Below are 24,924 nucleotides of genomic sequence, written 5' to 3' on the forward strand. Positions count from 1 at the left end.
ACACTCTTCTCGGGCCCCTGTCGGTAAACTATCGTATATCCTCCTATTTTGTGGGACAATGGGTGTTCAGTGTATGAGAATTAATGGTAACACCTTCAGCAGTGTGTTTGAATCTCTTTTTCAGATGCTGACCGTTTTAGTGACGTACTGCACTATAGGCCCCTCTTTGGGCAAAATTTGGCCATATTACCAATTTTCCACACTGCAGTAACAAGAGATAAAAATCAAACTTGACGTCCGCAGACCTGCCGATGCATGAAGAGCCGATACACACTTCGAAGAACTACTCAAACGTCGGTAAGGAACTCTCTGCGACAACTTATCATGCACTGTGTTCATGGTTGCGAGTGGTACACTATTCCTCTGTAAACACGCTGAACCGTCCTCGTGTACCCACCAACAAGTCGGGCAACTTCAATCGCCGTGTCGTCTTGGGCACGTCCGAACAGGACAACGTCTTTCTGCCATTTTGTCACGCCTCCTTGTCGACCACGTTGCCACGCTGCTACAACCGACTGGCCAGTATACACCACTTCACTGCCATGACCTGTGACACCAGAGGAGGATCACAAGACCGCCAGGTACCAGTACTACACAGACCAATCACATTAATGTTATCACATGTCAAAAGCCTCAATAACCGCCTTTTGCAGCGTGGGCGTGCAGAAAGAGAGTCAGTGACGTTTTGGGAGTCTCAAAGATTAGATGCATTGTGCGCTTCGGAATTAGGAGATCAACTCCACAGAAACATTCCCCAGACCATAACGCTTCCTCTCTTCAGAAGATTGTTGCAGGATGCTCGCCTTCAGAAGTTTCACGCCGTACTCGCCAACGAGCGTTTTCATCTGAAAAGGCCACCTATCGCCACTCAGTACACGTCTAGTTGCTACTGGCGTGCAAATTCCAGCCTGCGTCGCCAGTGAACAGCAGTCAGCATCGGTGCATGAACCAGGCATCTGCTACGGAGCCCCATACGCAGTAACGTTCGCTGAACAGTCGCTGAGGAGACACTCGTGGTATCCCCTCTTGGTTCATCTGGGCGATCAGTTGATCAACAGTTACACATTTTAACACCGCAAGAAACCCGAAAACCCAAATAAGAATGTCATGATAATTTAAAGTAGGGAACAGGGTTATCCTTACAGGTGCGACAACTTCGACAATAATATAACACCTTAAAGTTTTGATGAACACCAATTTCAATAATTACTGACTATGTCATGATATAAAGGTAGAAAGAAAGAAAGGTTATTTTTAATTAGCTACCAAACATCTCAGTAATGACTGCAAATCAGTACGACGAAAGTTAAGTCCAAGGTAATATGTCGGTTAGAGATAACATTTATTGTGAAAGAGAGCTGTAAACGCGGCGAAAAGGAAATTCAGTGCGTCTACAATGCTCGATCATGGAAATATTAGTCGCTTGCTAGCTTGCTTGTTATCAAGTCGTGAGAGAGCACCGTTTGTTATAGTACAACAAACGGAACGCTATGAGATTGTTTCTATTTTTTTAATATTACTATTGCGTGATAGAGATGCGCAGACTTTGTTCTCAGTTATTCTGACTTGATAACTTGAACTGAAGTGATATTCTGATAGCGTACGACGAGTTAATGAACTTTAATTATTGGAGATAATGTTATTGGACTCAACCTTGATCAAAGTGAACAGTTACAACGAAGAATGGACATAGTATGGAAGACTGCAATACCTTATTAGCCTTGAGTAGGAAACATTAATACGACCACACGAAGATAATACAGATACGCCGATTGTAAAAGTTGTCGTAATTGTCACGATCACCGAACTGAAAAGAATCGTAATTGATCTGATCCATTGGTGTGCGTGTGGTGTGATGATTATAAAGTAACTGCTAAGAAGGAACAATAAAAATTGTTCGTCAGTAATGAAAATCTCAGTGTTTGGTCCATCATTAATTGAACTGTGTGATAGTTGATGATCCGAATTAATTAACTGTGAACATTTTAATTGAAAGAGTGACTTCATGAACATTGAGAACTGAAGGAACGTTTTGCCGAAATAATACTACGACGCACGAAAGCAAGATAGCATTATAGATTATCTTTGAATTTGCGTCGTGCCTAGCAGCGAAACAACTACTGATACTGAACCGCAAATGAATTTTTCCTCGCTTTTGTGGTGTGAAACGACGCTGATGATGAATGATTCACTCAATACTGCAATAGCCAACTAACCGGGAATAGCAAATCATCATAAAAACATACAATGAAAAACATCAGTTCGCATCGCTGAGAAAACTGTGTGGACTCGCAAACGGACTTTAATACATTACGCGAGGAACGATTTTCTTTAGAGATTTTCAGGTGCTATTGCACTATATCCGACTGGGACAACCATCACTGCGCATCGCGTCTCCATTCCACCGGCCGAGCTGTAGCAGTAGCGGCTCAACATCAACAGCAAAAACAAGAGAGGGTCGTCACAACATCTATTTGCCCGTGCACCTTTTCGCAGCCTTCGTTCATCACTGTCCTCTATGGTCCATGGTGCACCACAGTTGCCAGACACCGGTTTTGTATAGCGCCATTTTGCTGTGCACGGTATACTTTAACCACGGCGGCACGGTGACAGTTTACAGACTTAGCCATTTCTGAAATGCTTCCACCCTTCGCCACAAAGCCAATGATCATACCCTTTTGGACGTCGTACAAAGCGCTCCATTCCCGCATTATGGCGACGACTGCATTGTTTTCCGAATTCCCCCTAACAAGCTTTATTTAGCGTCCGCTATAGTGCTGCCACCTCCCGTCTGAGTGGTTGCTGCACGGTGACGTCGAACATTCACTCTGGTGACATTGATGTGACTGGGCTGTTCATACGAGGGTCACTCCAAAAGAAATGCACACTATTGTTGTAAAAATACAGTTTTCAATATTCAGTCGGGTGATGCTGAGGGAATTAGATTAGGAAATGAGACACTTAAAGTAGTAAAGGAGTTTTGCTATTTGGGGAGCAAAATAACTGATGATGGTCGAAGTAGAGAGGATATAAAATGTAGACTGGCAATGGCAAGAAAAGCGTTTATGAAGAAGAGAAATTTGTTAACATCGAGTATTGATTTAAGTGTCAGGAAGTCGTTTCTGAAAGTATTTGTATGGAGTGTAGCCATGTATGGAAGTGAAACGTAGACGATAAATAGTTTGGACAAGAAGAGAATAGAAGAAGAGGTATTGAATATAATTGGGGAGAAGAGGAGTTTGTGGCACAACTTGACAAGAAGAAGGGACCGGTTGGTAGGACAAGTTCTGAGGCATCAAGGGATCACCAATTTGGTAATGGAGGGCAGCATGGAGGGTAAAAATCGTAGAGGGAGACCAATCAATGAATAAACTAAGCAGATTCAGAAGGATGTAGGCTGCAGTAGGTACTGGGAGATGAAGAAGCTTGCACAGGATAGAGTAGCATGGATAGCTGCATCAAACCAGTCTCAGGACTGAAGACAACAACAACAGTTTTAATTCTGTATGTGTGAAAGTTTTACAGTGTGTAGATAGATCCTTCCCGCTTGTTTTCAAACTTAGTTCAACCTGTTCCCGTGAATCGCGCCGTCACAGCATGTCTTCCACATGGCTGCTACACTTGACATTCGTCAGAAGCAACGTGCTGTCATAGAATTCCGGTGCTGTGAAAACGAGACAGTGGGAAACATCCACAAGAGGTTGAAAAAGGTGTATGGAGATGCTGCTGTCGATCACAGTACAGTTAGTCGGTGGGCAAGCAGGTTACCTGATGAAAGCGGACACGGAAATATTGAGGATTGTCCTCGCAGTGGCAGGCCTCGTACTGCTCACACTCCAGACAATATGCAGAGAGCTAACGAATTGGTGACTCCTGACAGACGCATCACAGTGGACGAATTGTCATGCTACGTTGGCATAGGGGAAGGAAGTGTTTACAGAATACTGAAATCGTTGGCGTTAAAAAAGGTTCGTACGAGGTGGGTTCCCAGCATGTTGAGAGTGGCTCACCAAGAAACAAGAAAAACGGTAGCGAACTTTTGGAGCAGTACGAGAATGGTGGAGATGAGTTTCTCGCAAAAACTGTGACGAGTGATGAAACATGGCTCCATCATTTTTCACCAGAGACGACGAGGCAATCAGTGGAGTGGCATCATGAAAATTCACCCACGAAAAAGAAATTCAAAACCACACCTTCTGCTGGAAACGTTATGGCTACGGTGTTTTTCGATTCCGAATGACTCTTGCTTGTGGACATCATGCCAAGTGGAACCACCATAAATTCTGATGCATATGTGACGACACTGAAGAAACTTCAAGCTCAACTGAGTCGTGTTCGACCACACCGGCAAAAGCAGAATGTTCTTCTGTTGCACGACAATGCACGGCCACATGTCACTCAAAAAACCATGGAAGCGATCACAAAACTCGGATGGACAACACTGGAACATCCCCTTACAGTCCTGGCCTGGCTCCATGTGACTGTCATCTCTTTGGGAAACTGAAAGACGCTCTTCGTGGAACAAGGTTTGAATATGAAGACTCCCTTTTGCACGCTGGCAAACAGTGGCTCCATCAGGTTAGTCCAGAATGTGACCGTGCGGGTATACAGGCGCTGGTTGCAAGATGGCCTAAGGCATCTACATCTACATCCATACTCCGCAAGCCAGGATGTGTGGCGGGGTTACCTTGAGTACCTCTATCAGTTCTCCCTTCTATTCCAGTCTCGTATTGTTCGTGAAAAGAAGGATTGTCGGTATGCCTCTGTGTGGGCTATAATCTGTATGTTTTATCCTCATGGTCCCTTCGCGAGAGGGAGCAATGTACTGCTTGACTCTTCGGTGAGGGTATGTTCTCTAAACTTTAACAAAAGCCCGTACCGAGCTACTGAGCGTCTGTCCTGCAGAGTCTTCCACTGGAGTTTATCTATTATCTCCGTAACGCTTTCGCAATTACTAAATGATCCTGTAACGAAGCGCGCTGCTCTCCGTTGGATCTTCTCTATCTCTTCCATCAACCCTATCTGGTACGGATCCTACACTGCTGAGCAGTATTCAAGCAGTGGGGGAACAAGCGTACTGTAACCTACTTCCTTTGTTTTCGGATTGCATTTCCTTAGGATTCTTCCAATGAATCTCAGTCTGGCATCTGCTTTACCAACGATCAACTTTATATAATCATCCCATTTTAATTCGCTCCTAATGCGTACTCCCAGATAATTTATGGAATTAACTGCTTCCAGTTGCTGACCTGCTATATTGTAGGTAATTAATGATAAGGGATCTTCTTAATCTATTCAATGCTCTCCATCTACTGTACTGCAGTTGCTCCCCTTGTGTGATTTCGTCCTCGCGGTGCAGACTTGTATTTTGCAGGGTCTAACCGCAAAAAGGAGGCTCTCATGTCGGCCTTGGGTAAAGCTTTATGATAGTTGGCTTGTTACGACTTTCCCTCAATACTTCCACTCTCTTCTGATAATCACAGCTCTACTACAGTTGAGAGGGATGGAAATTATGTAGAGAAATGGAAGTATTGTTCCCAAAGGATGTATCTACACACTGTAAAACTTTCAGACATGTAGAATAAAAGATGGATATTTTTTAAAAAATAGTGTGCATGTCTTTTGGAGTGACCCTAGTACATATACAGACGTCCAGGGCGACCAGTGTGCTCTTCTGTGGAGGCGACTACTGTTTTGTTCCGTGAGGCAATGACGCGTTAGAGTGTGACGGTTGCTCATTTCAGATGTGTATTATAATCGTATTACGACTTGAGCTGTAGACGTGAATCTATCGACAAGGAATAAATACGAAATGAGAATTTTCCCCCTACAGCCAAATCGATGGATGATTTAGTGTATATGAAATGCTTCGTTTCCCATCTTCCTGCTAAATACGGAAATATAATGGCGATAAAGTACAAAGTGCTCCTTGGAAGAACCGAGACTGCTGCTGACGACTGTCTGGATTCGGACAGGGCCAGAGGAGGCAGCTGGCAGCTGAAGAGGCGAGCAGCTATCGGTGCGGCTGATCAGAAGGCCCGCTGGAAGCACGCTCTTAATCCGAATCCTCTTAGCGGCTCCCCCGGTGATGTATGGCTGCGGGCCAACTGATTTAAGATAGGCGGTTTATATTAAGGCGCGCGCGGTTTAATGAAGCCGCGGAGGGCGTGGCCGCGCATGTCTCCATTTAATTAGCAGCCGCGCCGGTCGGCGGTAATCGCGGGCCGCCGCGATCTCTGCGACGCGCTCCCCTTGTACGGCTCTCCTCCCGTGTTGTCGCACCTGCTATCGGCCGTCCCCATCGTCTCGCTTTATTTGTGCACGCCGTCGCAGCCACCGAACACGCAGCATCTCGCGACAGTCTCCACTCTCGCGTCGCGACACACCCCTTTATTTTCTGCAGTTTCGCTTTCTTGCAGGTCGAATCCCGAACAAGTCTTCTCATGCATTACCCATGACTTTTAGTTTCCTTTACTAAGCTGTCTGAGGAGTCACTTATCCCTGGCTGTATATGTTTCTCAGCACTGAGTCCTTTTCTGCAGATGCTACTTAGGTCGATATCAGCGTAAAGTACGCGACACGCAAACGAATCGGCAGACTCCCACGTTTGTTTGGTCAGAATCAGAATCATCCGCCAACAGAACACGGTATCATAAATACTACGCAAGAACGGTAAAACTGCAGCCATTCTTACTGTGGTAATAAAACTTCTGTGATACTTACTTACTTACTTTCTTTCCGTGTCCGGGTGAAAACGCCTAAAGTCGCTGCCTCCAAAAGGCTGCTAATTTAATGGTTTTGTCACTACACAAAAGTATATCTTCCGCTGTGCAAACAAACTCCATCTGTGGCCACATGGGCAAATGTTCAGCCATCTTTGTTTCTTCACATTCACATTGGTCGTATTCAGAGCAGCTCCACCAAGCGTACTTTGTAAAGCTTGTAACATAGCTGCTAAGGTTCAGTGACAGTGTCAGAATTGTATCAGAACAAATAAGCCCTCGCTCACAAATATTAAGTGAAAATTGACCAGGTTTCGACGCTACTATGAGCGTCGTCTTCAGAATTAAATTGTACTAAAACATATTAGGTATATAATACATTAATAAAATTAAAGTTTGTACTGGCTGGAAAGAGATGCATTACTTACAAGTCCCATTTAAAAAAAAATTAAGCCGGAAAGGCGACGTCATGAATAGTTGTAAATAAGATGGCGAGCCGCTAAGGGCTGCTCGTACTTGAGTGAACAAGCTTAGAGCCATTTGAACCATTTTTGTTGGTTGCAACTCACCTGTATCATTACGTAAGTATGCATAGGGCAAGGGGCAAATTTCTTGATCTGTTTCAGGGAGAGCACATTGACGTAAGTGAATGATTTTCCTGTTAGAACATCAGCACAATACGTCAATTTCTCTGTGATGTAGTTTAGACTGTACAGTTTATAATGAAGTTGTGTTTTATGTTTTTGTCCAAATGGATAAACTGGAGTAATATCGCCTTTTTTGTTTATGATCATAAGAAATTAATCCAAAGTTGGTGGAGGGCTATAAGAAATCATCTTCCTCATTTTTAGAATTAACGAGCGGCGGAACTCAAACCTAGGCGATCCTCTGTTGCAGATGACGCACACAGTGCACAAGACGGTATTGGGCGATGGCCTTTTTTAGGTGTCTGAAATCTGTGTCAACACAGACATGTCGCAACTATGATTACATTATAAAAATGAAGAAATTAGTCATAAGAAAGATTTGTGCAAGCTAAATGGATACATTTATCGAGTGAATACCAAAACTGTTTTGGATCGTTTTCAAAAATATTTAATTCACTTGCACTTTAATCTTTTGCTGTGAATATAGAAGCTGGAAAGATTATTAAGGGTTTTAAGGGATCCAGAATTATTGTACCTGTTGGCTACGTTACAAACGATGAAACAGTAGCTGTCAAATACATCACCGATGTTAAGGATCAACTGGATGAAAAAAAAAATTAGGAGGAATTAATTATAAGAGGGAAATAAAGTCATATTCTTTCAAAACAGGCCACGCACCTACAAAAATGCTTGGGCCCTAGGAAATCAATGCGATTTGAAAATTGTTGAAACAGTACCCCCTTGGCGCCGCCCAGTTTTTAGCTATCCTCACATAAAGAATTTTGTGGCTGGTACACCCTTTGTATCGTCTGAAGAACTTATATTAGTCGTAGTGGATTGTTAAACAGGCTTTACTGAGGTATGGAACCTAGCCAGTGGCAAGAATAAGAAATATAGAGTTTTTCACTGTCAAGCCTAGAGCTTCCACCTGTTTCCTTCCTGCCTCCTGCCTTCCCCCTCGCTCTCTCCTTCCCTTCCCCACCCCCTTCCCCCCCCCCCCCCCCAATCTCTCTCTCTCTCTCTCTCTCTCTCTCTCTCTCTCTCTCTCTCTCTCTCTCTCTCTCTCTCTCTCTCTCTCTCCGTGTGTGTGTGTGTGTGTGTGTGTGTGTGTGTGTGTGTGTGTGTGAGAGAGAGAGAGAGAGAGAGAGAGAGAGAGTGGGAGAGGGGGGTCCAGTTTTGACCTAGCGTATCTCATTCTTTTGTCTTGTCGAATGTGATTCCGTTATGACGAACACGTACGCAGACATTTGTCGCGACGGAGAATTTTGTTTGAGTTCCGGTTTCACCCCTGTCTCTACTCTCTCACCCCGCCGCCGCACCGAGCGACGCAAGGATCCATCCAGAATCGCACGCGGCCGCCAGCCAAATCAATACGCAGTCACCGCTAAACAATTACAGGATAGTTTGAAATTCCGGACGCGCCGCGCCGCGCCGGCTCCGAGCACGACTTCCTCTTTCATAAGCGGCGTGCGGATTGCGACGGAGGTCTGGGGGCGGCGGCGGCGGCAGCGGCAGCTATAGCACTTCGGCTTATCTGAAGCGGCAAATCCCGCGCAGGAATCCAGCCCTACTCGCGCGAGCCTACCGATGGAGGGCGCATAAAAGAGTTGGACCTTACTTAATAACTTTGATAAACTTCTAGCTCGCCTCCGTGTTCGTCGACAAGAGAAGTTCATTATAATGAGGGAATTCTGGGGTGAAAGGGAAGAGTGGATCAGGGGAAAAAAGAGGGGGGGGGGGGTATGCTTTTGCTTTTGACGGTAGCGTTGCTTACGGAGCGGGTGCAGTCTTCCTGCCGAGGTGCGAGGGCTCCCAGAATTTCTGGCTCTGTAGCTTTCACCCTCACTTGCGTATCAGCGCCCGCTCTAAATCTTGCCTCCCCAGCCTTTTCAAGAAGGAACATCACCTCAAGATTTATGAACACTCCCCTGTGGATATATTGATATGTAGGGCTGAGCGAAATGTTCGCGACTGTAATGTGCGTTCTTCTATCCTTATGCATTGTTCTGTTCCGGTTATTTTTCCGTTTGCTGTGAATGCGTGTCAGATTAATAAAGTATCATAACAAATGCCTAGTAGTCTCGTGTGTACTACTACGTTATTCCATGTGCATAGAGAGCTTGAGGAGACAGGGGGAGGGGAAAGATAAGAGAACGCTTCTTTCATATGTCACTAGCTGTTACTAGCCTCCCACAGCCATAAAGTATGGAGCTGTTTGCGAGGGCCCTGAGCGCTTGTAGATTTCACATAGGCAGACACAAGGAGAAACCACTTTCCATCATGGTCGAAAACTTCACGCTTCCCCGCTCAGATCGACATTCCAAAATTCATGTAGCACTTGGTGGCCTCTGATGACTTATGCCCCCTTCTGGCCAAGGGTACAGTCACATCATACTGCGGTATCAACTCTTAACTTGTGCGCATGGAAAAATTATGCTCCTGTTCTCATGAAATACGTGCAAATATCTGTAGCAGACCCTGGCCGTGAATGAATGTGTTGTTGTCGCAACTTGAAGTCAACAAGAAATAGCAATATAGTGGTTTGATACTGACAAAGCGTACATTTATCTTACTGCTGTAATCTCGATACATCACATCAAACATGCAGATCCGCATTTATTTTATTTATTTATCAGATTTCTTGAAATCACACGAACCAAAGCGGAGAAGATGGTAAAAGTTTAAAGAACGGAAGCTCGTTTTGAACTATCTCAAATTAGGGGGGAGAGTCTCAAGCACATGATACCCGAGTTGCGGTGGGAATCATTAAAACAAAGGCCTTACTCATTAGGAGAGATTTTTTCAAGAAACTTCAGTCACCAAGTTGCTTCTCTTAATGAGAAAATATTTTGTTCACCTTCACCTGTATAACGGAAAAGACCATAGTAATGAAATAACAGAAATCAGGGCTCGTTTTTCCCGCGCGCTGTTCGAAAGTGGAACGATAAAGAAATATTGTGAAAGTGGTTAGAAGAACCCTATGTCAGCCCTTTAAATATGAACTGTGCAGTAGTTTTCTAGTTTTAAATGTACGTGGAAGCTACTGGATCATGTTACGAAACCGTACATAATGTGCAGAATATTGATTAGAACATTTATAAACAAAATAACTAAAGAATTAATAAAACAAAAAGAAAGATTTGTCAAAGAGTATACGAATACATAACACCTTACAGAGAAACGTTTTCAACTACTACAAACTCCTTTACCGAATAGAACGAGTGTGCCACAAGGAAACCAGATTCGAAGATTTGGGTATTGTCGTTTATTATTTCAGTTACGCTGGTAATTTACTAAAAATGAAATCCGCTGATATACTGCATACCGTCCTATACAATGAGTAATGAAGTATTTCCAAGAGAAAATAGTTCTTCTCTCAGGTGTTTACTGAATGACTATAGCAGTTTCTTCTGCATGAGTCAATATTGTCGACAACAAATCGCATGATGGAATAAACGCTGACGCAAAAGAATCGCAACACAAAAAAATAGTTAAGGTAGAGTGATGAAATTTCAGAAATACATTTCCCTTGGTAAAATACGTCAGTAATTAACTTCGCAAAATCACAGGGTAAATGTGAGATACGCCATTTTGTTGTTGTGTGCTTCAGTCCTGAGACTGGTTTGATGCAGTTCTCCATGCTACCCTATCCTGTGCAAGCTTCTTCATCTCCCAGTACCTACTGCAACCTACATCCTTCTGAATCTGCTTAGTGAATTCATCTCTTGGTCTCCCTATACGATTTTTACCCTCCACGCTGCCCTCCAATACTAAATTGGTGATCTCTCGATGCCTCAGAACATGTCCTACCAACCGGTCCCTTCTTCTTGTCAAGTTGTGCCACAAACTCCTCTTCTCCCCAATTATATTCAATACCTCGTCATTAGTTACGTGATCTAGCCATATAGTCTTCAACATTCTTGTGTAACACTACATTTCGAAAGCTTCTATTCTCTTCTTGTCCAAACTATTTATCGTCTACGTTTCACTTCTATACATGGCTACACTCCATACAAATACTTTCAGAAACGACTTCCTGACACTTAAATCAATACTCGATGTTAACAAATTTCTCTTCTTCAGAAACGCTTTCCGGGCCATTGCCAGTCTACATTTTATATCCTCTCTACTTCGACCATCATCAGTTATTTTGCTCCCCAAATAGCAAAACTCCTTTACTACTTTAAGTGTCTCATTTCCTAATCTAATTCCCTCAGCATCACCCGACTTAATTCGGCTACATACCATTATCCTCGTTTGGCTTTTGTTGATGTTCATCTTATACCCTCCTTTCAAGACACTATCCATTCCGTTCAACTGCTGTTCCAAGTCCGTTGCTGTCTCTGACAGAATTACAATGTCATCGGCGAACCTTAAAGTTTTTATTTCTTCTCCATGGATTTTAATACCTACTCCGAACTTTTCTTTCGTTTCCTTTGTTGCTTGTTCAATATACAGATTGAATAACATCGGGGAGAGGCTACAACCCTGTCTCACCCCCTCCCCAATCACTGCTTCCCTTTGATACCCCTCGACTCTAATAACTGCCATCTGATTTCTGTACAAATTGTAAATAGCCTTTCGCTCTTTGTATTTTACCCCTGCCACCTTCGGAATTTGAAAGAGAGTATTCCAGTCAAAGTGGGCAATTTCACTGACGGTTTGATCACGTTTGGGAGTGCAAAATTGCGCTTTTGCAAGTATTCCGTGTCAGAAACTGTATTTTGGAGAAGAATACGACGATATTCCTAATATGGACGTACAGATAGCGCAGATCTTGGCAGCAGACCGAGGCTGGTCGTGTCGAGCGCTGCTGCGGCCCCGCTGTCGAGACAGCGGTGGCGCCGTTCGTGGGCAGGTGGCTCCCCACGCAGTGCATTATCGGCCGCGGAAATCCCAACTGGGATTTATCACTGGCCGCAGATTAGCTGCCGATACGGCACGGGGCAGAGCCGGCCGCGCCATTAGCGGGGCCACAGCGACCGCGGGCTGTGCGCTCGCATGGTCTTTCCGCCGCCCGCGGCCGTGGGACACTCCGTGAAATTACGGTCCTAATTAATTACGCCGCCAGGCGCGCTCAGCCGCGCGCGATCCACTTGGACACCGACACCTTGCTCCATCCGTCAACCTGTGATCCGGGCACGTTCCGCTCGCCACCAGTGCATTTCATCATTATCTGCTCTACTGCCGTGCGGGGTAGCCGCGCCGTCTCAGAGGCCTTGTCACGGTCCGCGCGGCTGCCCCCATCGGAGGTTCGAGTCTTCCCTCGGGCATGGGTGTGTGTGTGGTCCTTAGCGTAAGTTAGTTTAAGTTAGATTACACAGTTTGGTCCCTTAAGAACTTACCACAAATTTCCAATTTCGTTCTACTGCGATTTGAAAGTGGTTGGCGACCGACTTTTTGCAGACAGTCAGCCGTTAAATATGACCCACAATATGCGCAATCGGCTGGGAAAGCGCTGGCACAGCAGCAGTGCTGGAGGAAGGGGGGGAGGGGGGGAGTGGGGGGGAGACGCTAAGAGCGCTGTAGGGGAAATGCTGTTCTGAACTGCAGCTTACACTCACATTTTTGGTAGCAATTGAACGGGGTTCCTCCACGCCTGCACTTGCATGGTGACCATTCAAAATGATTTGTCACCTCTTCTTTGGTTAGTATCTAAAAAGAATTCCGCGAAATTCAGCTTTTTATTTACGCCTGGTTTGTTAACCATTTGTAAATTTCGTAGAAGACAGACGAGTGGGGAATTCTGAGTAAAACGTACATATTTATCTTATTGCCATATTAAAATTAGCTTCTTTCGCCAAAGCTCACCGGAGTTAACACAGTCTTACCCCACAAACGTGTTTTGCGGACGCAATTTCGAGATAATTATGAAACAGTGGTTTATTAAGTTTAATAAGTGACGAACTGAGGAAAAGTAAGGTCAGCATCTTATGAAGATAGGACATTCTAGGGACAAAACAAAAGTGTAATGACTTCATTTATATTGTTTCAAAACCCGTAGCATTTCTCGTTTCACTAGATATCGATGGCCCATAAAAGTTACATTCTTTCATCGGAAAAGTCGGTTGTTAGTGGAATAACACGGTAGATAATGACGTTTTGCATAATAACTATGCAGCAAAATACTCTCCCATTTGTGTGCTGTCATTTGCCAAAATCTCATTTCGATATCTCAAACCTTTTATGAAATATGAGGAATGTTGTGGGTTTTATCGCAGACGCGGTGCGAACGCAGATGAGTGCTCTACGTCAGATCAATTTCCTCGAGATTGGTGACAGATAGAAACCTCCAACCAAGTCCAAAGATATCAATATGTCAGCGCAGGTTCATACGCAGCAACATATTATATAATATCCACCAAAAGCAAAATCATAGCGACCACTAATTTTCATTGCAAACATTTTCGAATTTCGCGAGGTGTCTTACTTCCACATAAATATCCCAATAACTATGACCACTTAACGAAATGGTGGGCACATCATAATGAACCTGACATGTAAATCAAAAATGTTTTTTTCTATTTTTTTAATTTTTACTGAATAGGTCTTGTAAAATCGTTTGAGAAAGATTGCAGGGCGTGCGGGTCGATTCTGTCACTGCCGACCGGCATAAAGGCGGCAAATGTCGAGAAAGCCAACAACGACCGGAAGAGCAGTGTGTTGACGCCGTGCGTCTCCATATCGCTTCCAAATGATGCCATTGGCAGAGGTTGACACAGCCGTCGGTCGGTTTCTGTTAGCCCGTGAGCCAGACTACAGAGCTTTGCTTGCTTTACCTAGTATGTGTCCGGATACTTTTAAGGGGACTGTATAATTTATGCGAGCCTCATCTGAAGATGAGCTTGAAAACCCTTGAAACCTGGCAAATGGATTTTAACAAATATTTGTATATTTCAGTCAGTAAACAATGTTTAATGGAAATGATAACGAGAACTGCGTGAACATTCACAACAAGCATACGGCATAGTTTCCTACGCAGTGGACATATCCAAGTTACCATCACCCTCGTAGTCCCGCACGAAGCCCCTCAGGTCTCAGAACAGTGTACAAAGTACTTGACAGTGTGTGCTTATCACCTGGCGTTTCTGCAGTTGTGGAACGGTACGTGTGTCGCGTAATGTCACTCGGAGGAGCGCACTTGCCGGCTAATAAATAAGGGAGGCCATGCAAATCCCCGCCGCCCCAATGAATGTTTAAGGGGGTGGGGTGGGCCGGGCCAGCGCGCCTCGCCGCACCACGCCGCATGATAAGCCCGGCAATCCCCGCGATTAATCACGGCCAAGCAGTCCGCAAACTGCGAAACACGGGCGCGGATTACCGGACGGAACACCCTCCTCTCTGCCCCCCTCCCCCCCCCCCCTTCCCGACCGTCTCCTACCGCTGCCATTAAAACTTGGGCCGGACCAGTTGCTCGCTCCCTTTGTTTACCGCCGCAACGCAAATTATTTTAATTGAGTCGCTCTCCAGCAGCCTTTATTGGGAGTGTGCTTCCTGATGAATTAATTGTTTTCGACTTGAACGGGAATTAGCGTGTTGTAGATATCCTAATGTACGACTGACAATGGGGCAATCGGGTTCGTTACAGGCTGATCCAATGTGATCGTCTTGTCTGTGATTCGATATACACTCCTGGAAATTGAAATAAGAACACCGTGAATTCATTGTCCCAGGAAGGGGAAACTTTATTGACACATTCCTGGGGTCAGATACATCACATGATCACACTGACAGAACCACAGGCACATAGACACAGGCAACAGAGCACGCACAGTGTCGGCACTAGTACAGTGTATATCCACCTTTCGCAGCAATGCAGGCTGCTATTCTCCCATGGAGACGATCGTAGAGATGCTGGATGTAGTCCTGTGGAACGGCTTGCCATGCCATTTGCACCTGGCGCCTCAGTTGGACCAGCGTTCGTGCTGGACGTGCAGACCGCGTGAGACGACGCTTCATCCAGTCCCCAACATGCTCAATGGGGGACAGATCCGGAGATCTTGCTGGCCAGGGTAGTTGACTTACACCTTCTAGAGCACGTTCGGTGGTACGGGATACATGCGGACGTGCATTATCCTGTTGGAACAGCAAGTTCCCTTGCCGGTCTAGGAATGGTAGAACGATGGGTTCGATGACGGTTTGGATGTACCGTGCACTATTCAGTGTCCCCTCGACGATCACCAGAGGTGTACGGCCAGTGTAGGAGATCGCTCCCCACACCATGATGCCGGGTGTTGGCCCTGTGTGCCTCGGTCGTATGCAGTCCTGATGGTGGCGCTCACCTGCTCGGCGCCAAACACGCATACGACCATCATTGGCACCAAGGCAGAAGCGACTCTCATCGCTGAAGACGACACGTCTCCATTCGTCCCTCCATTCAAGCCTGTCGCGACACCACTGGAGGCGGGCTACACGATGTTGGGGCGTGAGCGGAAGACGGCCTAACGGTGTACGGGACCGTAGCCCAGCTTCATGGAGACGGTTGCGAATGGTCCTCGCCGATATCCCAGGAGCAACAGTGTCCCTAATTTGCTGGGAAGTGGCGATGCGGTCCCCTACGCCACTGCGTAGGATCCTACGGTTTTGGTGTGCATCCGTGCGTCGCTGCTCTCCGGTCCCAGGTCGACGGGCACATGCACCTTCCGCCGACCACTGGCGACAACGTCGATGTACTGTGGAGACCTCACGCCCCACGTGTTGAGCAATTCGGCGGTACGTCCACCCGGCGTCCCGCATGCCCACTATACGCCCTCGCTCAAAGTCCGTCAACTGCACATACGGTTCACGTCCACGCTGTCGCGGCATGCTACCAGTGTTAAAGACTGCGATGGAGCTCCGTATGCCACGGTAAACTGGCTGACACTGACGGCGGCGGTGCACAAATGCTGCGCAGCTAGCGCCATTCGACGGCCAACACCGCGGTTCCTGGTGTGTCCGCTGTGCCGTGCGTGTGATCATTGCTTGTACAGCCCTCTCGCAGTGTCCGGAGCAAGTAAGGTGGGTCTGACACACCGGTGTCAATGTGTTCTTTTTTTCCATTTCCAGGAGTGTAACTGTTTCACGCTTCACATGCAAAAGTTATTAACAATGGGTGAATGTCAGTTTAGCAGGCAAAACAGTTACTTGTCTTCTCCAAATACCGTGCACCACCTCGTCAAGGTTTAAGAACATTTTTTTAAATTCATTGTGGCCTGAACTGTAAGAGAGTCAAGACGTGGGAGACATCAGTGCCTGATCAGTAATCACTGTCACTGCGATTATTCGGGTAAGACGCTGGTGACGCTCGTGCCGTCCCCGCATTTTCATTCGGCCTCTGGTCCCCTGTGCCGGTCCAGATTTTTGCTTCTTCAAGAATGCTCCTTACGTGAAATGAACACAGTTTTATCCGTGAGTTGGCGAAGTCCCCTGAAGAAATGGGCAGGTGATTTCTGCAGTTTTTGTTATAGGAAATTCGTAAGTACAAAGTATTTATCTTATTAATTGTAAAATATTTATGGTTAAAGTAGATCAATGTAACAAAACAGAGATCAGAAAGATACAGCCTGTTGGTGACACTTCTAATGTTTCGGTATATCAGTCGGTAAAAATGGACCCCTTGTTGGATGACTTTTTTGTGCGACGGTTAAAAACCCTTTTTTGCCAAGAACGGGTAAACGTATTACGTATACTGGTCGTATACTGGTTCCTTGGCAGTATAAAACATTTATGCTTCAAAGTCAGTGCATACAAAAGCTACTGCCATTTACGTCATCTATTTTGATACTCGCAGACTCACTCATCAGAACCTATAGAGTACTTGACGTTGGTCTAGAATCATGAAATCTGGCAAGAATCAAGGTTTAACACTACAAGTAAAAGAAAAATATACGACATTGTTAATGAGTGATTATGTTTGGAAATTTGTGGTAAGATCCTGTGGTGACAAACTGCTAAGGTCATCTTTCCCTAGGCCTACACATTACTTAATCTAACTTAAACTAACTTACACTTACGCTGAGGACAACACACACACACACACACACACACACACACACACACACACACACACACACACACACACACACACACACACCCATTCCCGAGTGAGGACTCGAACCTCCGACGGAGGGAAAGCCGCGCGAACCGTGGCAAGGCCCCTTGGACCACGCGACTTTCCCACGCGGCGTTATTATGTTTCTTTTATCATTTGCTGTCCAACTTCAAACTTAAAATAAAAACATGCTCAAAAGTCATGGCAACTCTGGGAGCGATATCTCGCCAGTATGAATACCGGTAACAGTCAGAAATTGTAGAGTTCCTCGACCCCCGGAATGGATGTACTGTAAATTTGTTTTTAATTTATAGATGCAGTCACATGTTTATGACACACTCATAACCGGTTTCGCCATACAATGACCATATTCAGATTCGAAAGGCGGCATACGAAGAATACAGGTTCATGAGTTTGACAACGAATGAACCTGTTCAGTGTATGCCGCCTTTAGAATCTGAAGATGGTCATTGTATGGCCGAACCGGTTATTACTGTGTCATAAAGACGTGATTGCGTCTATAAATAAACAAACAAAAAATTACAAAATAATCAGTCACGCGCTCCATAGACAAAATGTAGTTTTTTCCATAATGGATGAACTGTGTTTATAAATAATGAAGTTTGTACGGAAGCCCCGGTATGCGAGTCCTAATCGCACCTAGCGAATTTCTATTTTTCATTTTTATTTGGCCTCTGGCACAACTGGCGCCTTGCGCAAACTTCGAATTTATATCCCCACCCTTTCCATGCCGACACCTCATTTTTGTTCAATCCTCGTGAACGTTTATTCTTTAATTGAAATCAACATGATTTTACAATGAAGTAAAAGGTACAAATTTCAGTAACTTGTTTTTTATGCGATACAACTCAGAACATGAAAAATTCACAGTCCAGTGTCGCATTACTTGTAACAGTAAAGCGATTGATCTCTAATTTTTTGTTTCGCGGTCGATGTAAAGCCTTAAGAAACAAAACAACAAACGCAAAATGTACTCGTCACATTTTTGTTGCATTGGTTCACGTGCAGTAAAGTGTCTCCATCTAGTAGCCAAACAGAGACACAACCGTCTCTGTACCAGGCAGAGACATTGATGTTACGAAACTGTTGCCCATCAGAGTTCAGTTTCAATCTCCTGGTTTCCGGTGATGCTTCTCTTACATCTTCTCCCTCACCCATTTCGCCCTCCCTCCTCCATCTTCCCCTTTTGCTTCCCCTTCTTTCGCCTGTCATAACAACGAATCCCCAGTGAGACGGCGCCTTGGGCAAGCGTTCTTGCTGCCGTATCCTAGTTATGTCACTTCATCCTGCCTGCAACTGTGATATTTGTATCGAATATCCTCTCCGCCTTACAATCTTACGCTTTGACTCTCTTCCCCAAATAGTATTAACTGCGAACTGCAATGACTGGTGGAGTCGGACTGTGTGGTGACAGAGTTTGTTTGCTTGCGTGTTGCAGGAGAGCCTGGAGGCGCGCGTCGTGGAGCTGGAACGAGCACTGGAGGCCGAGCAGCGCAACGGGCAGCGCGAGCGGCTCGCCCTGACGCGCCTGCAGCGGCAACTGGCCAGGGTGAGTACTCTGCACAGAGTGCGAACAGTAACTGAAGAATTTTGACTCCCCAGTTACAAGATGCACAGTGTCAAAATACTAAATTAAAATAAAAACAAGACTTAGTCCGTCCAACGTTCACTGCTTTTCTCGAAAGGTGACAGATAGCTAAATATGACAAAAAACTCCTATTAATATAATTTTTTGAAACTCTGCTCAAAAATCGTGTTGTAATCAACGATCATACCACTATTTGGGGGTGAGGAATAGTCAGTGCTAAAGGGTGAAAACTGAGATTGAAGAACTCTGTTTTTCGTGTTAACTTGTCTGTTTTCATGGGCTACAAGCAGATAACTGCACATTACCAGTCACAGGCAACAGACCAGCTACTTTCAGTTTTCATTGTAAACTACGAATGAGTTGTTATAAGTTTCCTCCTTGGGTTACGTCGCTGGTTTTGCTGTATCCGCTCGCGTTGCTACTCTCCTAAAGGAAGTGGAGCATTGTAGGCCAACTTAATTGGTGCTGCACTTTGTAAAATACTTGCAGACTAGAGACGGTGCCATTCTGTAACACAACTAGACCAGGCAAGTATCGCACACTCACGTAAGCGTGTACCATCCAGTGGGCTACGCTCCATCGTAACAGGTACATTATTGTCTGAGCAGGGCTGTAACAATTCTTACGCCATGTGTTTGTTGCTCATTTCTGTCGGCATTGTTATTAAAATAGCACAGATCGATTTTCCCATTTTTTATGATAACGCAATATTTCAAAGAAATTGAAATTTTAAGAATAAAAATTACTCCTTTCTTAAAAAAAGAGTTATTTAAAAACCAATAATTTTAGCTGAGTTGATACGGCTAATTGATATTTCGGATTTTTACCTGGTTATCAGTAAAAAATTAAAAAAAACCTATTATAACTGAGACCAAACAACCACCAAAAAATACCGGTTATTGGGAACTAAAATAACCATATCGGTTTTAACATGTCGGTTTTTCCCCACCACTACCCCATCACCTATATCCTGCGTCTCACATCAACTCTCAAGTTTCTGGAACACAACTTAACTGGTCGAAAACTGTTAGATGACGAAATTTCAAACTACATGAGAGAAAAGAAAAATTTAAGAAAATTATATAGTAACCGTCTCGTTGTTTTTTGTTAATTTCTAATGTTCGGATAGTAGTAATGATCGAAAACAACAAAAAACTCAAAAACTACAAACGTAAGTTTACTTCATATAAACAGTATTCTCCTCTATTTCGTAGAAAATACAATGACCGCTTTTGTTTGTTACAAAATTTGCTGCTGCCAGTCACTATTTGTCTTTACTTTCCGCACGACACGTTTCGGGCTATAATTCCCATTATCAAGTGCGTCTTTTCGTAGTCTACGACATTACTAAGCGTTGTCATCATTTATGTGTGCTGATGCGTCATTCTGATGGTCCATTTCGCATTCGTCATCGTCACTATCTGTAGAGAACGATACGTTTATAATTACGAAATTGCGCGTTTTAAAATTACGTAAACCGCAGCAACTCACACTTTTCAGAAATCACGTCTATAAATGTCAGAGAACACGAGAAACGCGCTTTATATCTGGAATTATATCCTGAGTTACACTATGAAGAAAGTAAATAACGAAAAATCGTTATTTTGTAACAAACATACTGACTATTTTTACAGTCGTTGGCTTTCAACAAGAATTGTTTTACGGGTAAAAGAAGTCTACGAGGATTATTACCACTTTTTGTCGATGGCAACATCACTAATCTAGCAAATTCCGCGAGAATCTAGCTTAAGACACTGCTACAGGTTTCAAAGACGTGTGACTCTGAGAATTTAGAACTTACCTGTGGAATTACATCCCACTATTTTAGACACGAAACTATTGCGCATTGGAGCCCTAAAGCGACAGCGTTCTGAGGTTCTTCTTCAACAATTCTCCGTTTATCAAACGAACGCGTGAGTGAAAGAAAATTTCTTCAAGATGAAATAATTTCTGGTGTTCAACTGTAGATAGTATTGTTCTCAGAAAGGCGCTCTCATATTCTCTGTTCTCACGGCGTGTATCAGCGGTCAGACTTTTCCTGACAAGAAAGTAAAGTTGCTGCATACCACACTGTGTGACCGCAAGACCATAGGGTTAACATTCGGAATTTTATTAACAGGTTTTAGATAGCGTAATTCTCAGTGATTAAACTAGATGTTCAACATTGTGCACGGTCAAGAAACATCGATGTACCATTCTGATCGTTGGACTAGATGACACTCGTTCGTCTGCATCTTCTACGCTCCCGGATGACAGAAGCGGGAAATGGAATGGCAAACGAGAGATCAGCATCCGGTAACCGCCTACAGCTCCACACGATTTCTTTCTCAGCTCAGATGGCAATGAAACAACTAATGGGTATTGTTCGAGTGTGCGTAGGAATTATTGCTGAATAAGCTTCTCAACACGTTTTGTCGTATAGCTTTCACTATATGCTTTAAGAAGGTGCACCCGTAGATAGAAGTTAAATGTATACTGAGAAGATCCATAATCTGCATGTCTGTATAACCTAACTTGGTACCATGGTCTTAAAAAGTGCACTTCCTTCAAATTTTCGGATGTGTCGGTAAATTGGACTACATTGTTTGGCTACAAATTAAATACTGGAAATAAAATAATGTATATTTCAGAGATCGTGTTTTACAAGAAACAAGTGTGTTGAAATGCAGCAAATAAGCAAAACAGATCAGAATTTTTAAGAGCTCGTCTCTCAACAATTTATAACGAAAATATTTTTGCACATACACAGTATAACGTGAATTCAAAAACTTCTATATACTACCGTAAGCAAGCACAGACAACAGTAGTTTTCCTAGCTGATTTGGTCAGTTAATACCGTAACTGCGTTACCCGTACGTTGGGTGTGTTGCATACCTCATTTCTATATCTTTCTTTGTGTATGCGATCATTGTCATACTAGATGCCCCTAGAAACTGGAGGCAGTGAACCATCTAGAAACTGAATGTGTGTGTGTGTGTGTGTGTGTGTGTGTGTGTGTGTGTGTGTGTGTGTGTGTATAAAGGGTGGCGTAACCTGCGGAACAGTTTTGGTGTACATAGTTGGCCTCCTATCTGTTACTTAGAAAAGATAGTATAAAGATAGTATTTATAGCAAAATTGAAATAGTCGTTGTTTAGTTCAGGTTTTGTTTGGAAGTACATGATATGTAATGTGAAACAGAGGGATGGTTTTGTAAAAATAAAAGAGACATATGTTGTACAACACTAGATAAATAAAATTTCCTAAGAAAAGGGCAAACATAGCTTCAATATTTCGTAGAGCTTATATTATCAAACATGTTTCTGTTATTGCTACACAACTTTCGCGCTCACCAATTACAGTAGGAAACTCTTGCCTCTGATTATAATGAAGAACGTTCTATTGAGTACAAAATAATAACAATAATTTTATAGATTTTTTTCTGTTTGTGCACATAAATTGTACCTTCATCAAGAGTAACTGTTTTGGTTATATAAAGTGCAGTAGTTACTCAAACAGCTATTTCTTTTCTTGTAAAATGCAATTTATATTTTGTAAGGATGTATAATACATTATGGCGTAACGCTGAACGCTGTAGAGATTTTTCTCTGTCAAACATTCATCTGTTTCTTTCCCAAACAGTGCCACAAATACTACCGTTTACTACATCATTTATGCACTGTACCGAAACCACCGAACCGTAGTTTGGTAATGGGCAACTTTAAGTGTAACACTAAGAATAAAATTCAGTTCACTTGTTAACATGTACACTACGACATTACTTTTTGTCATTATCAAATACGACATAGAAGAAAGTAAGTTCATCGCTGTCGTAACGTGCCTGCTTCGAATTATATATCAGGATCCCCTTCAACGATATACATTAAAAAAGACAGTGCTGGATCACGTTTACTGTAGTCACTGTGTGTGTCAAGAAGAAGAGAGATTATACTGCTGTGCAACGTGTGTCGTTCCAGATAGGCACCGTTAGTGAGTTAGTATCAGTGTAGAGTAAAGTTTAAAAAATACATCCTGCCGGAATACGGCGAGTGGAGTTGTAGAGTGAGAAGGGCCATGGCGATATGGCGTCGCTGGGACCCTCGAGCGATCACGCAAGGAATGCAGCGGTCTGGCTCTCGTCTTAATATCAGGCGTCTCCTCGCCGTTCTAGAATATATTAGATCCTGCCAGGGGAGGGACGAATGGTTTTCAATATATTGAGCATGTGAATAAAGCGTCAGCAATCTGGGAGGGCAGCACGCAGACTCGCGTCACCGGCTTCCGCTCGTAAGGCCTCAGCAGGATGACCAACAGGGTTACAAGAGCTTACAGAAATTTTTAGTGTTTCCACATAACGAGTTTCATCTTACGTACAGTCCGTAAATATCTCGTCTGTTGGTGTCGGTTACGTGTTTGGATTTTCGCTCCGTAACAGCAAGGCAGAAAACCCTGAGAAGCGAAATGATCTCTGAATTGTACCTTTCTTTGTAGCTGTCGTCTGAACGTCGAGCAGTAGACGCCTAATTTACCTATTTACTCTTCTTGCTGTGTAGATTATTCACAATTATTGCCGAATTCTTTCTAAGAATTTTCATTACTATCTACATCTACATCCACATCCATACTCCGCAAGCCACCTGACGGTGTGTGACGGAGGGTACCCTGAGTACCTCTATCGGTTCTCCCTTCTATTCCAGTCTCGTATTGTACGTGGAAAGAAGGATTGTCGGTATGCTTCTGTGTGGGCTCTAATCTCTCTGATTTTATCCTCATGGTCTCTTCGCGAGATATACGTAGGAGGGAGCAATATACTGCTTGACTCTTCGGTGAAGGTATGTTCTCGAAACTTTAACAAAAGCCCGTACCGAGCTACTGAGCGTCTCTCCTGCAGAGTCTTCCACTGGAGTTTATCTATCATCTCCGTAACGCTTTCACAATTACTAAATGATCCTGTAACGAAGCGCGCTGCTCTCCGTTGGATCTTCTCTCTCTCTTCTATCAACCCTACCTGGTGCTGATCCCACACTACTGAGCAGTATTCAAGCATTGGGCGAACAAGCGTAATGTAACCTACTTCCTTTGTTGTCGGATTGCATTTCCTTAGGATTCTTCCAATGAATCTCAGTCTGGCATCTGTTTTACCGACGATCAACTTTATATGATCATTCCATTTTAAATCACTCCTAATGCGTACTCCCAGATAATTTATGGAATTAACTGCTTCCAGTTGCTGACCTGCTATTTTATAGCTAAATGATAAGTGACCTATCTTTATATGTATTCGCATCACATTACACTTGTCTACATTGAGATTCAATTGCCATTCCGTGCACCATGCGTCAATTCGCTGCAGATCCTCCTGCATTTCAGTACAATTTTCCATTGTTGCAACCTCTCGATACACCCCAGCATCATCTGCAAAAAGCCTCAGTAAACTTCGGATGTCATCCACCAGGTCTTTCATGTATACTGTGAATAGCAACGGTCCTATGACACTCCCCTGCGGCACACCTGAAATCACTCTTACTTCGGAAGACTTCTCTCCATTGAGAATGACATGCTGCGTTCTGTTATCTAGGAACTCCTCAATCCAATCACACAATTGATCTGATAGTCCGTATGCTCTTACTTTGTTCATTAAACGACTGTGGGGAACTGTGTCAAACGCCTTGCGAAGTCAAGAAACACGGCATCTACCTGTGAACCCGTGCCTAAGGCCCTTTAAAAACTCATTCAGTATAAACTCAAGGGCCCATTTCCAGTAAAGGATTTGTGGGTGGTACAGTGATTTTACCTGCAGGCTTAATTTCCCATTCGCGTTTATGGTTAGAACAGTCTTCGCGGAGATTTGTAATAACGTCAGGGGTATATTTTTATCTTAAATCCGAATCAAAACTGCGCAGCTGGAATATATCACGAGCGTGCCATTTGACTCAAA

At 44.0% G+C, this 24,924-nt stretch overlaps 1 protein-coding gene across 1 annotated transcript in view; it reads left to right on the forward strand.

Moving 5' to 3' along the window:
• The window catches only part of LOC126274704 (uncharacterized), a 1,213,049-nt gene that overhangs the window by 865,353 nt on the left and 322,772 nt on the right, over positions 1-24,924 (forward strand). Inside the window, exon 4 of the mRNA XM_049977135.1 lies at positions 18,859-18,969. Coding sequence (XP_049833092.1) covers positions 18,859-18,969 — 111 coding nt within the window. The remainder of the gene's footprint in view (positions 1-18,858; positions 18,970-24,924) is intronic.

The sequence above is a fragment of the Schistocerca gregaria genome, chromosome 1 (genome assembly GCF_023897955.1).
Source record: "Schistocerca gregaria isolate iqSchGreg1 chromosome 1, iqSchGreg1.2, whole genome shotgun sequence".
Lineage (NCBI taxonomy): Eukaryota > Metazoa > Arthropoda > Insecta > Orthoptera > Acrididae > Schistocerca > Schistocerca gregaria.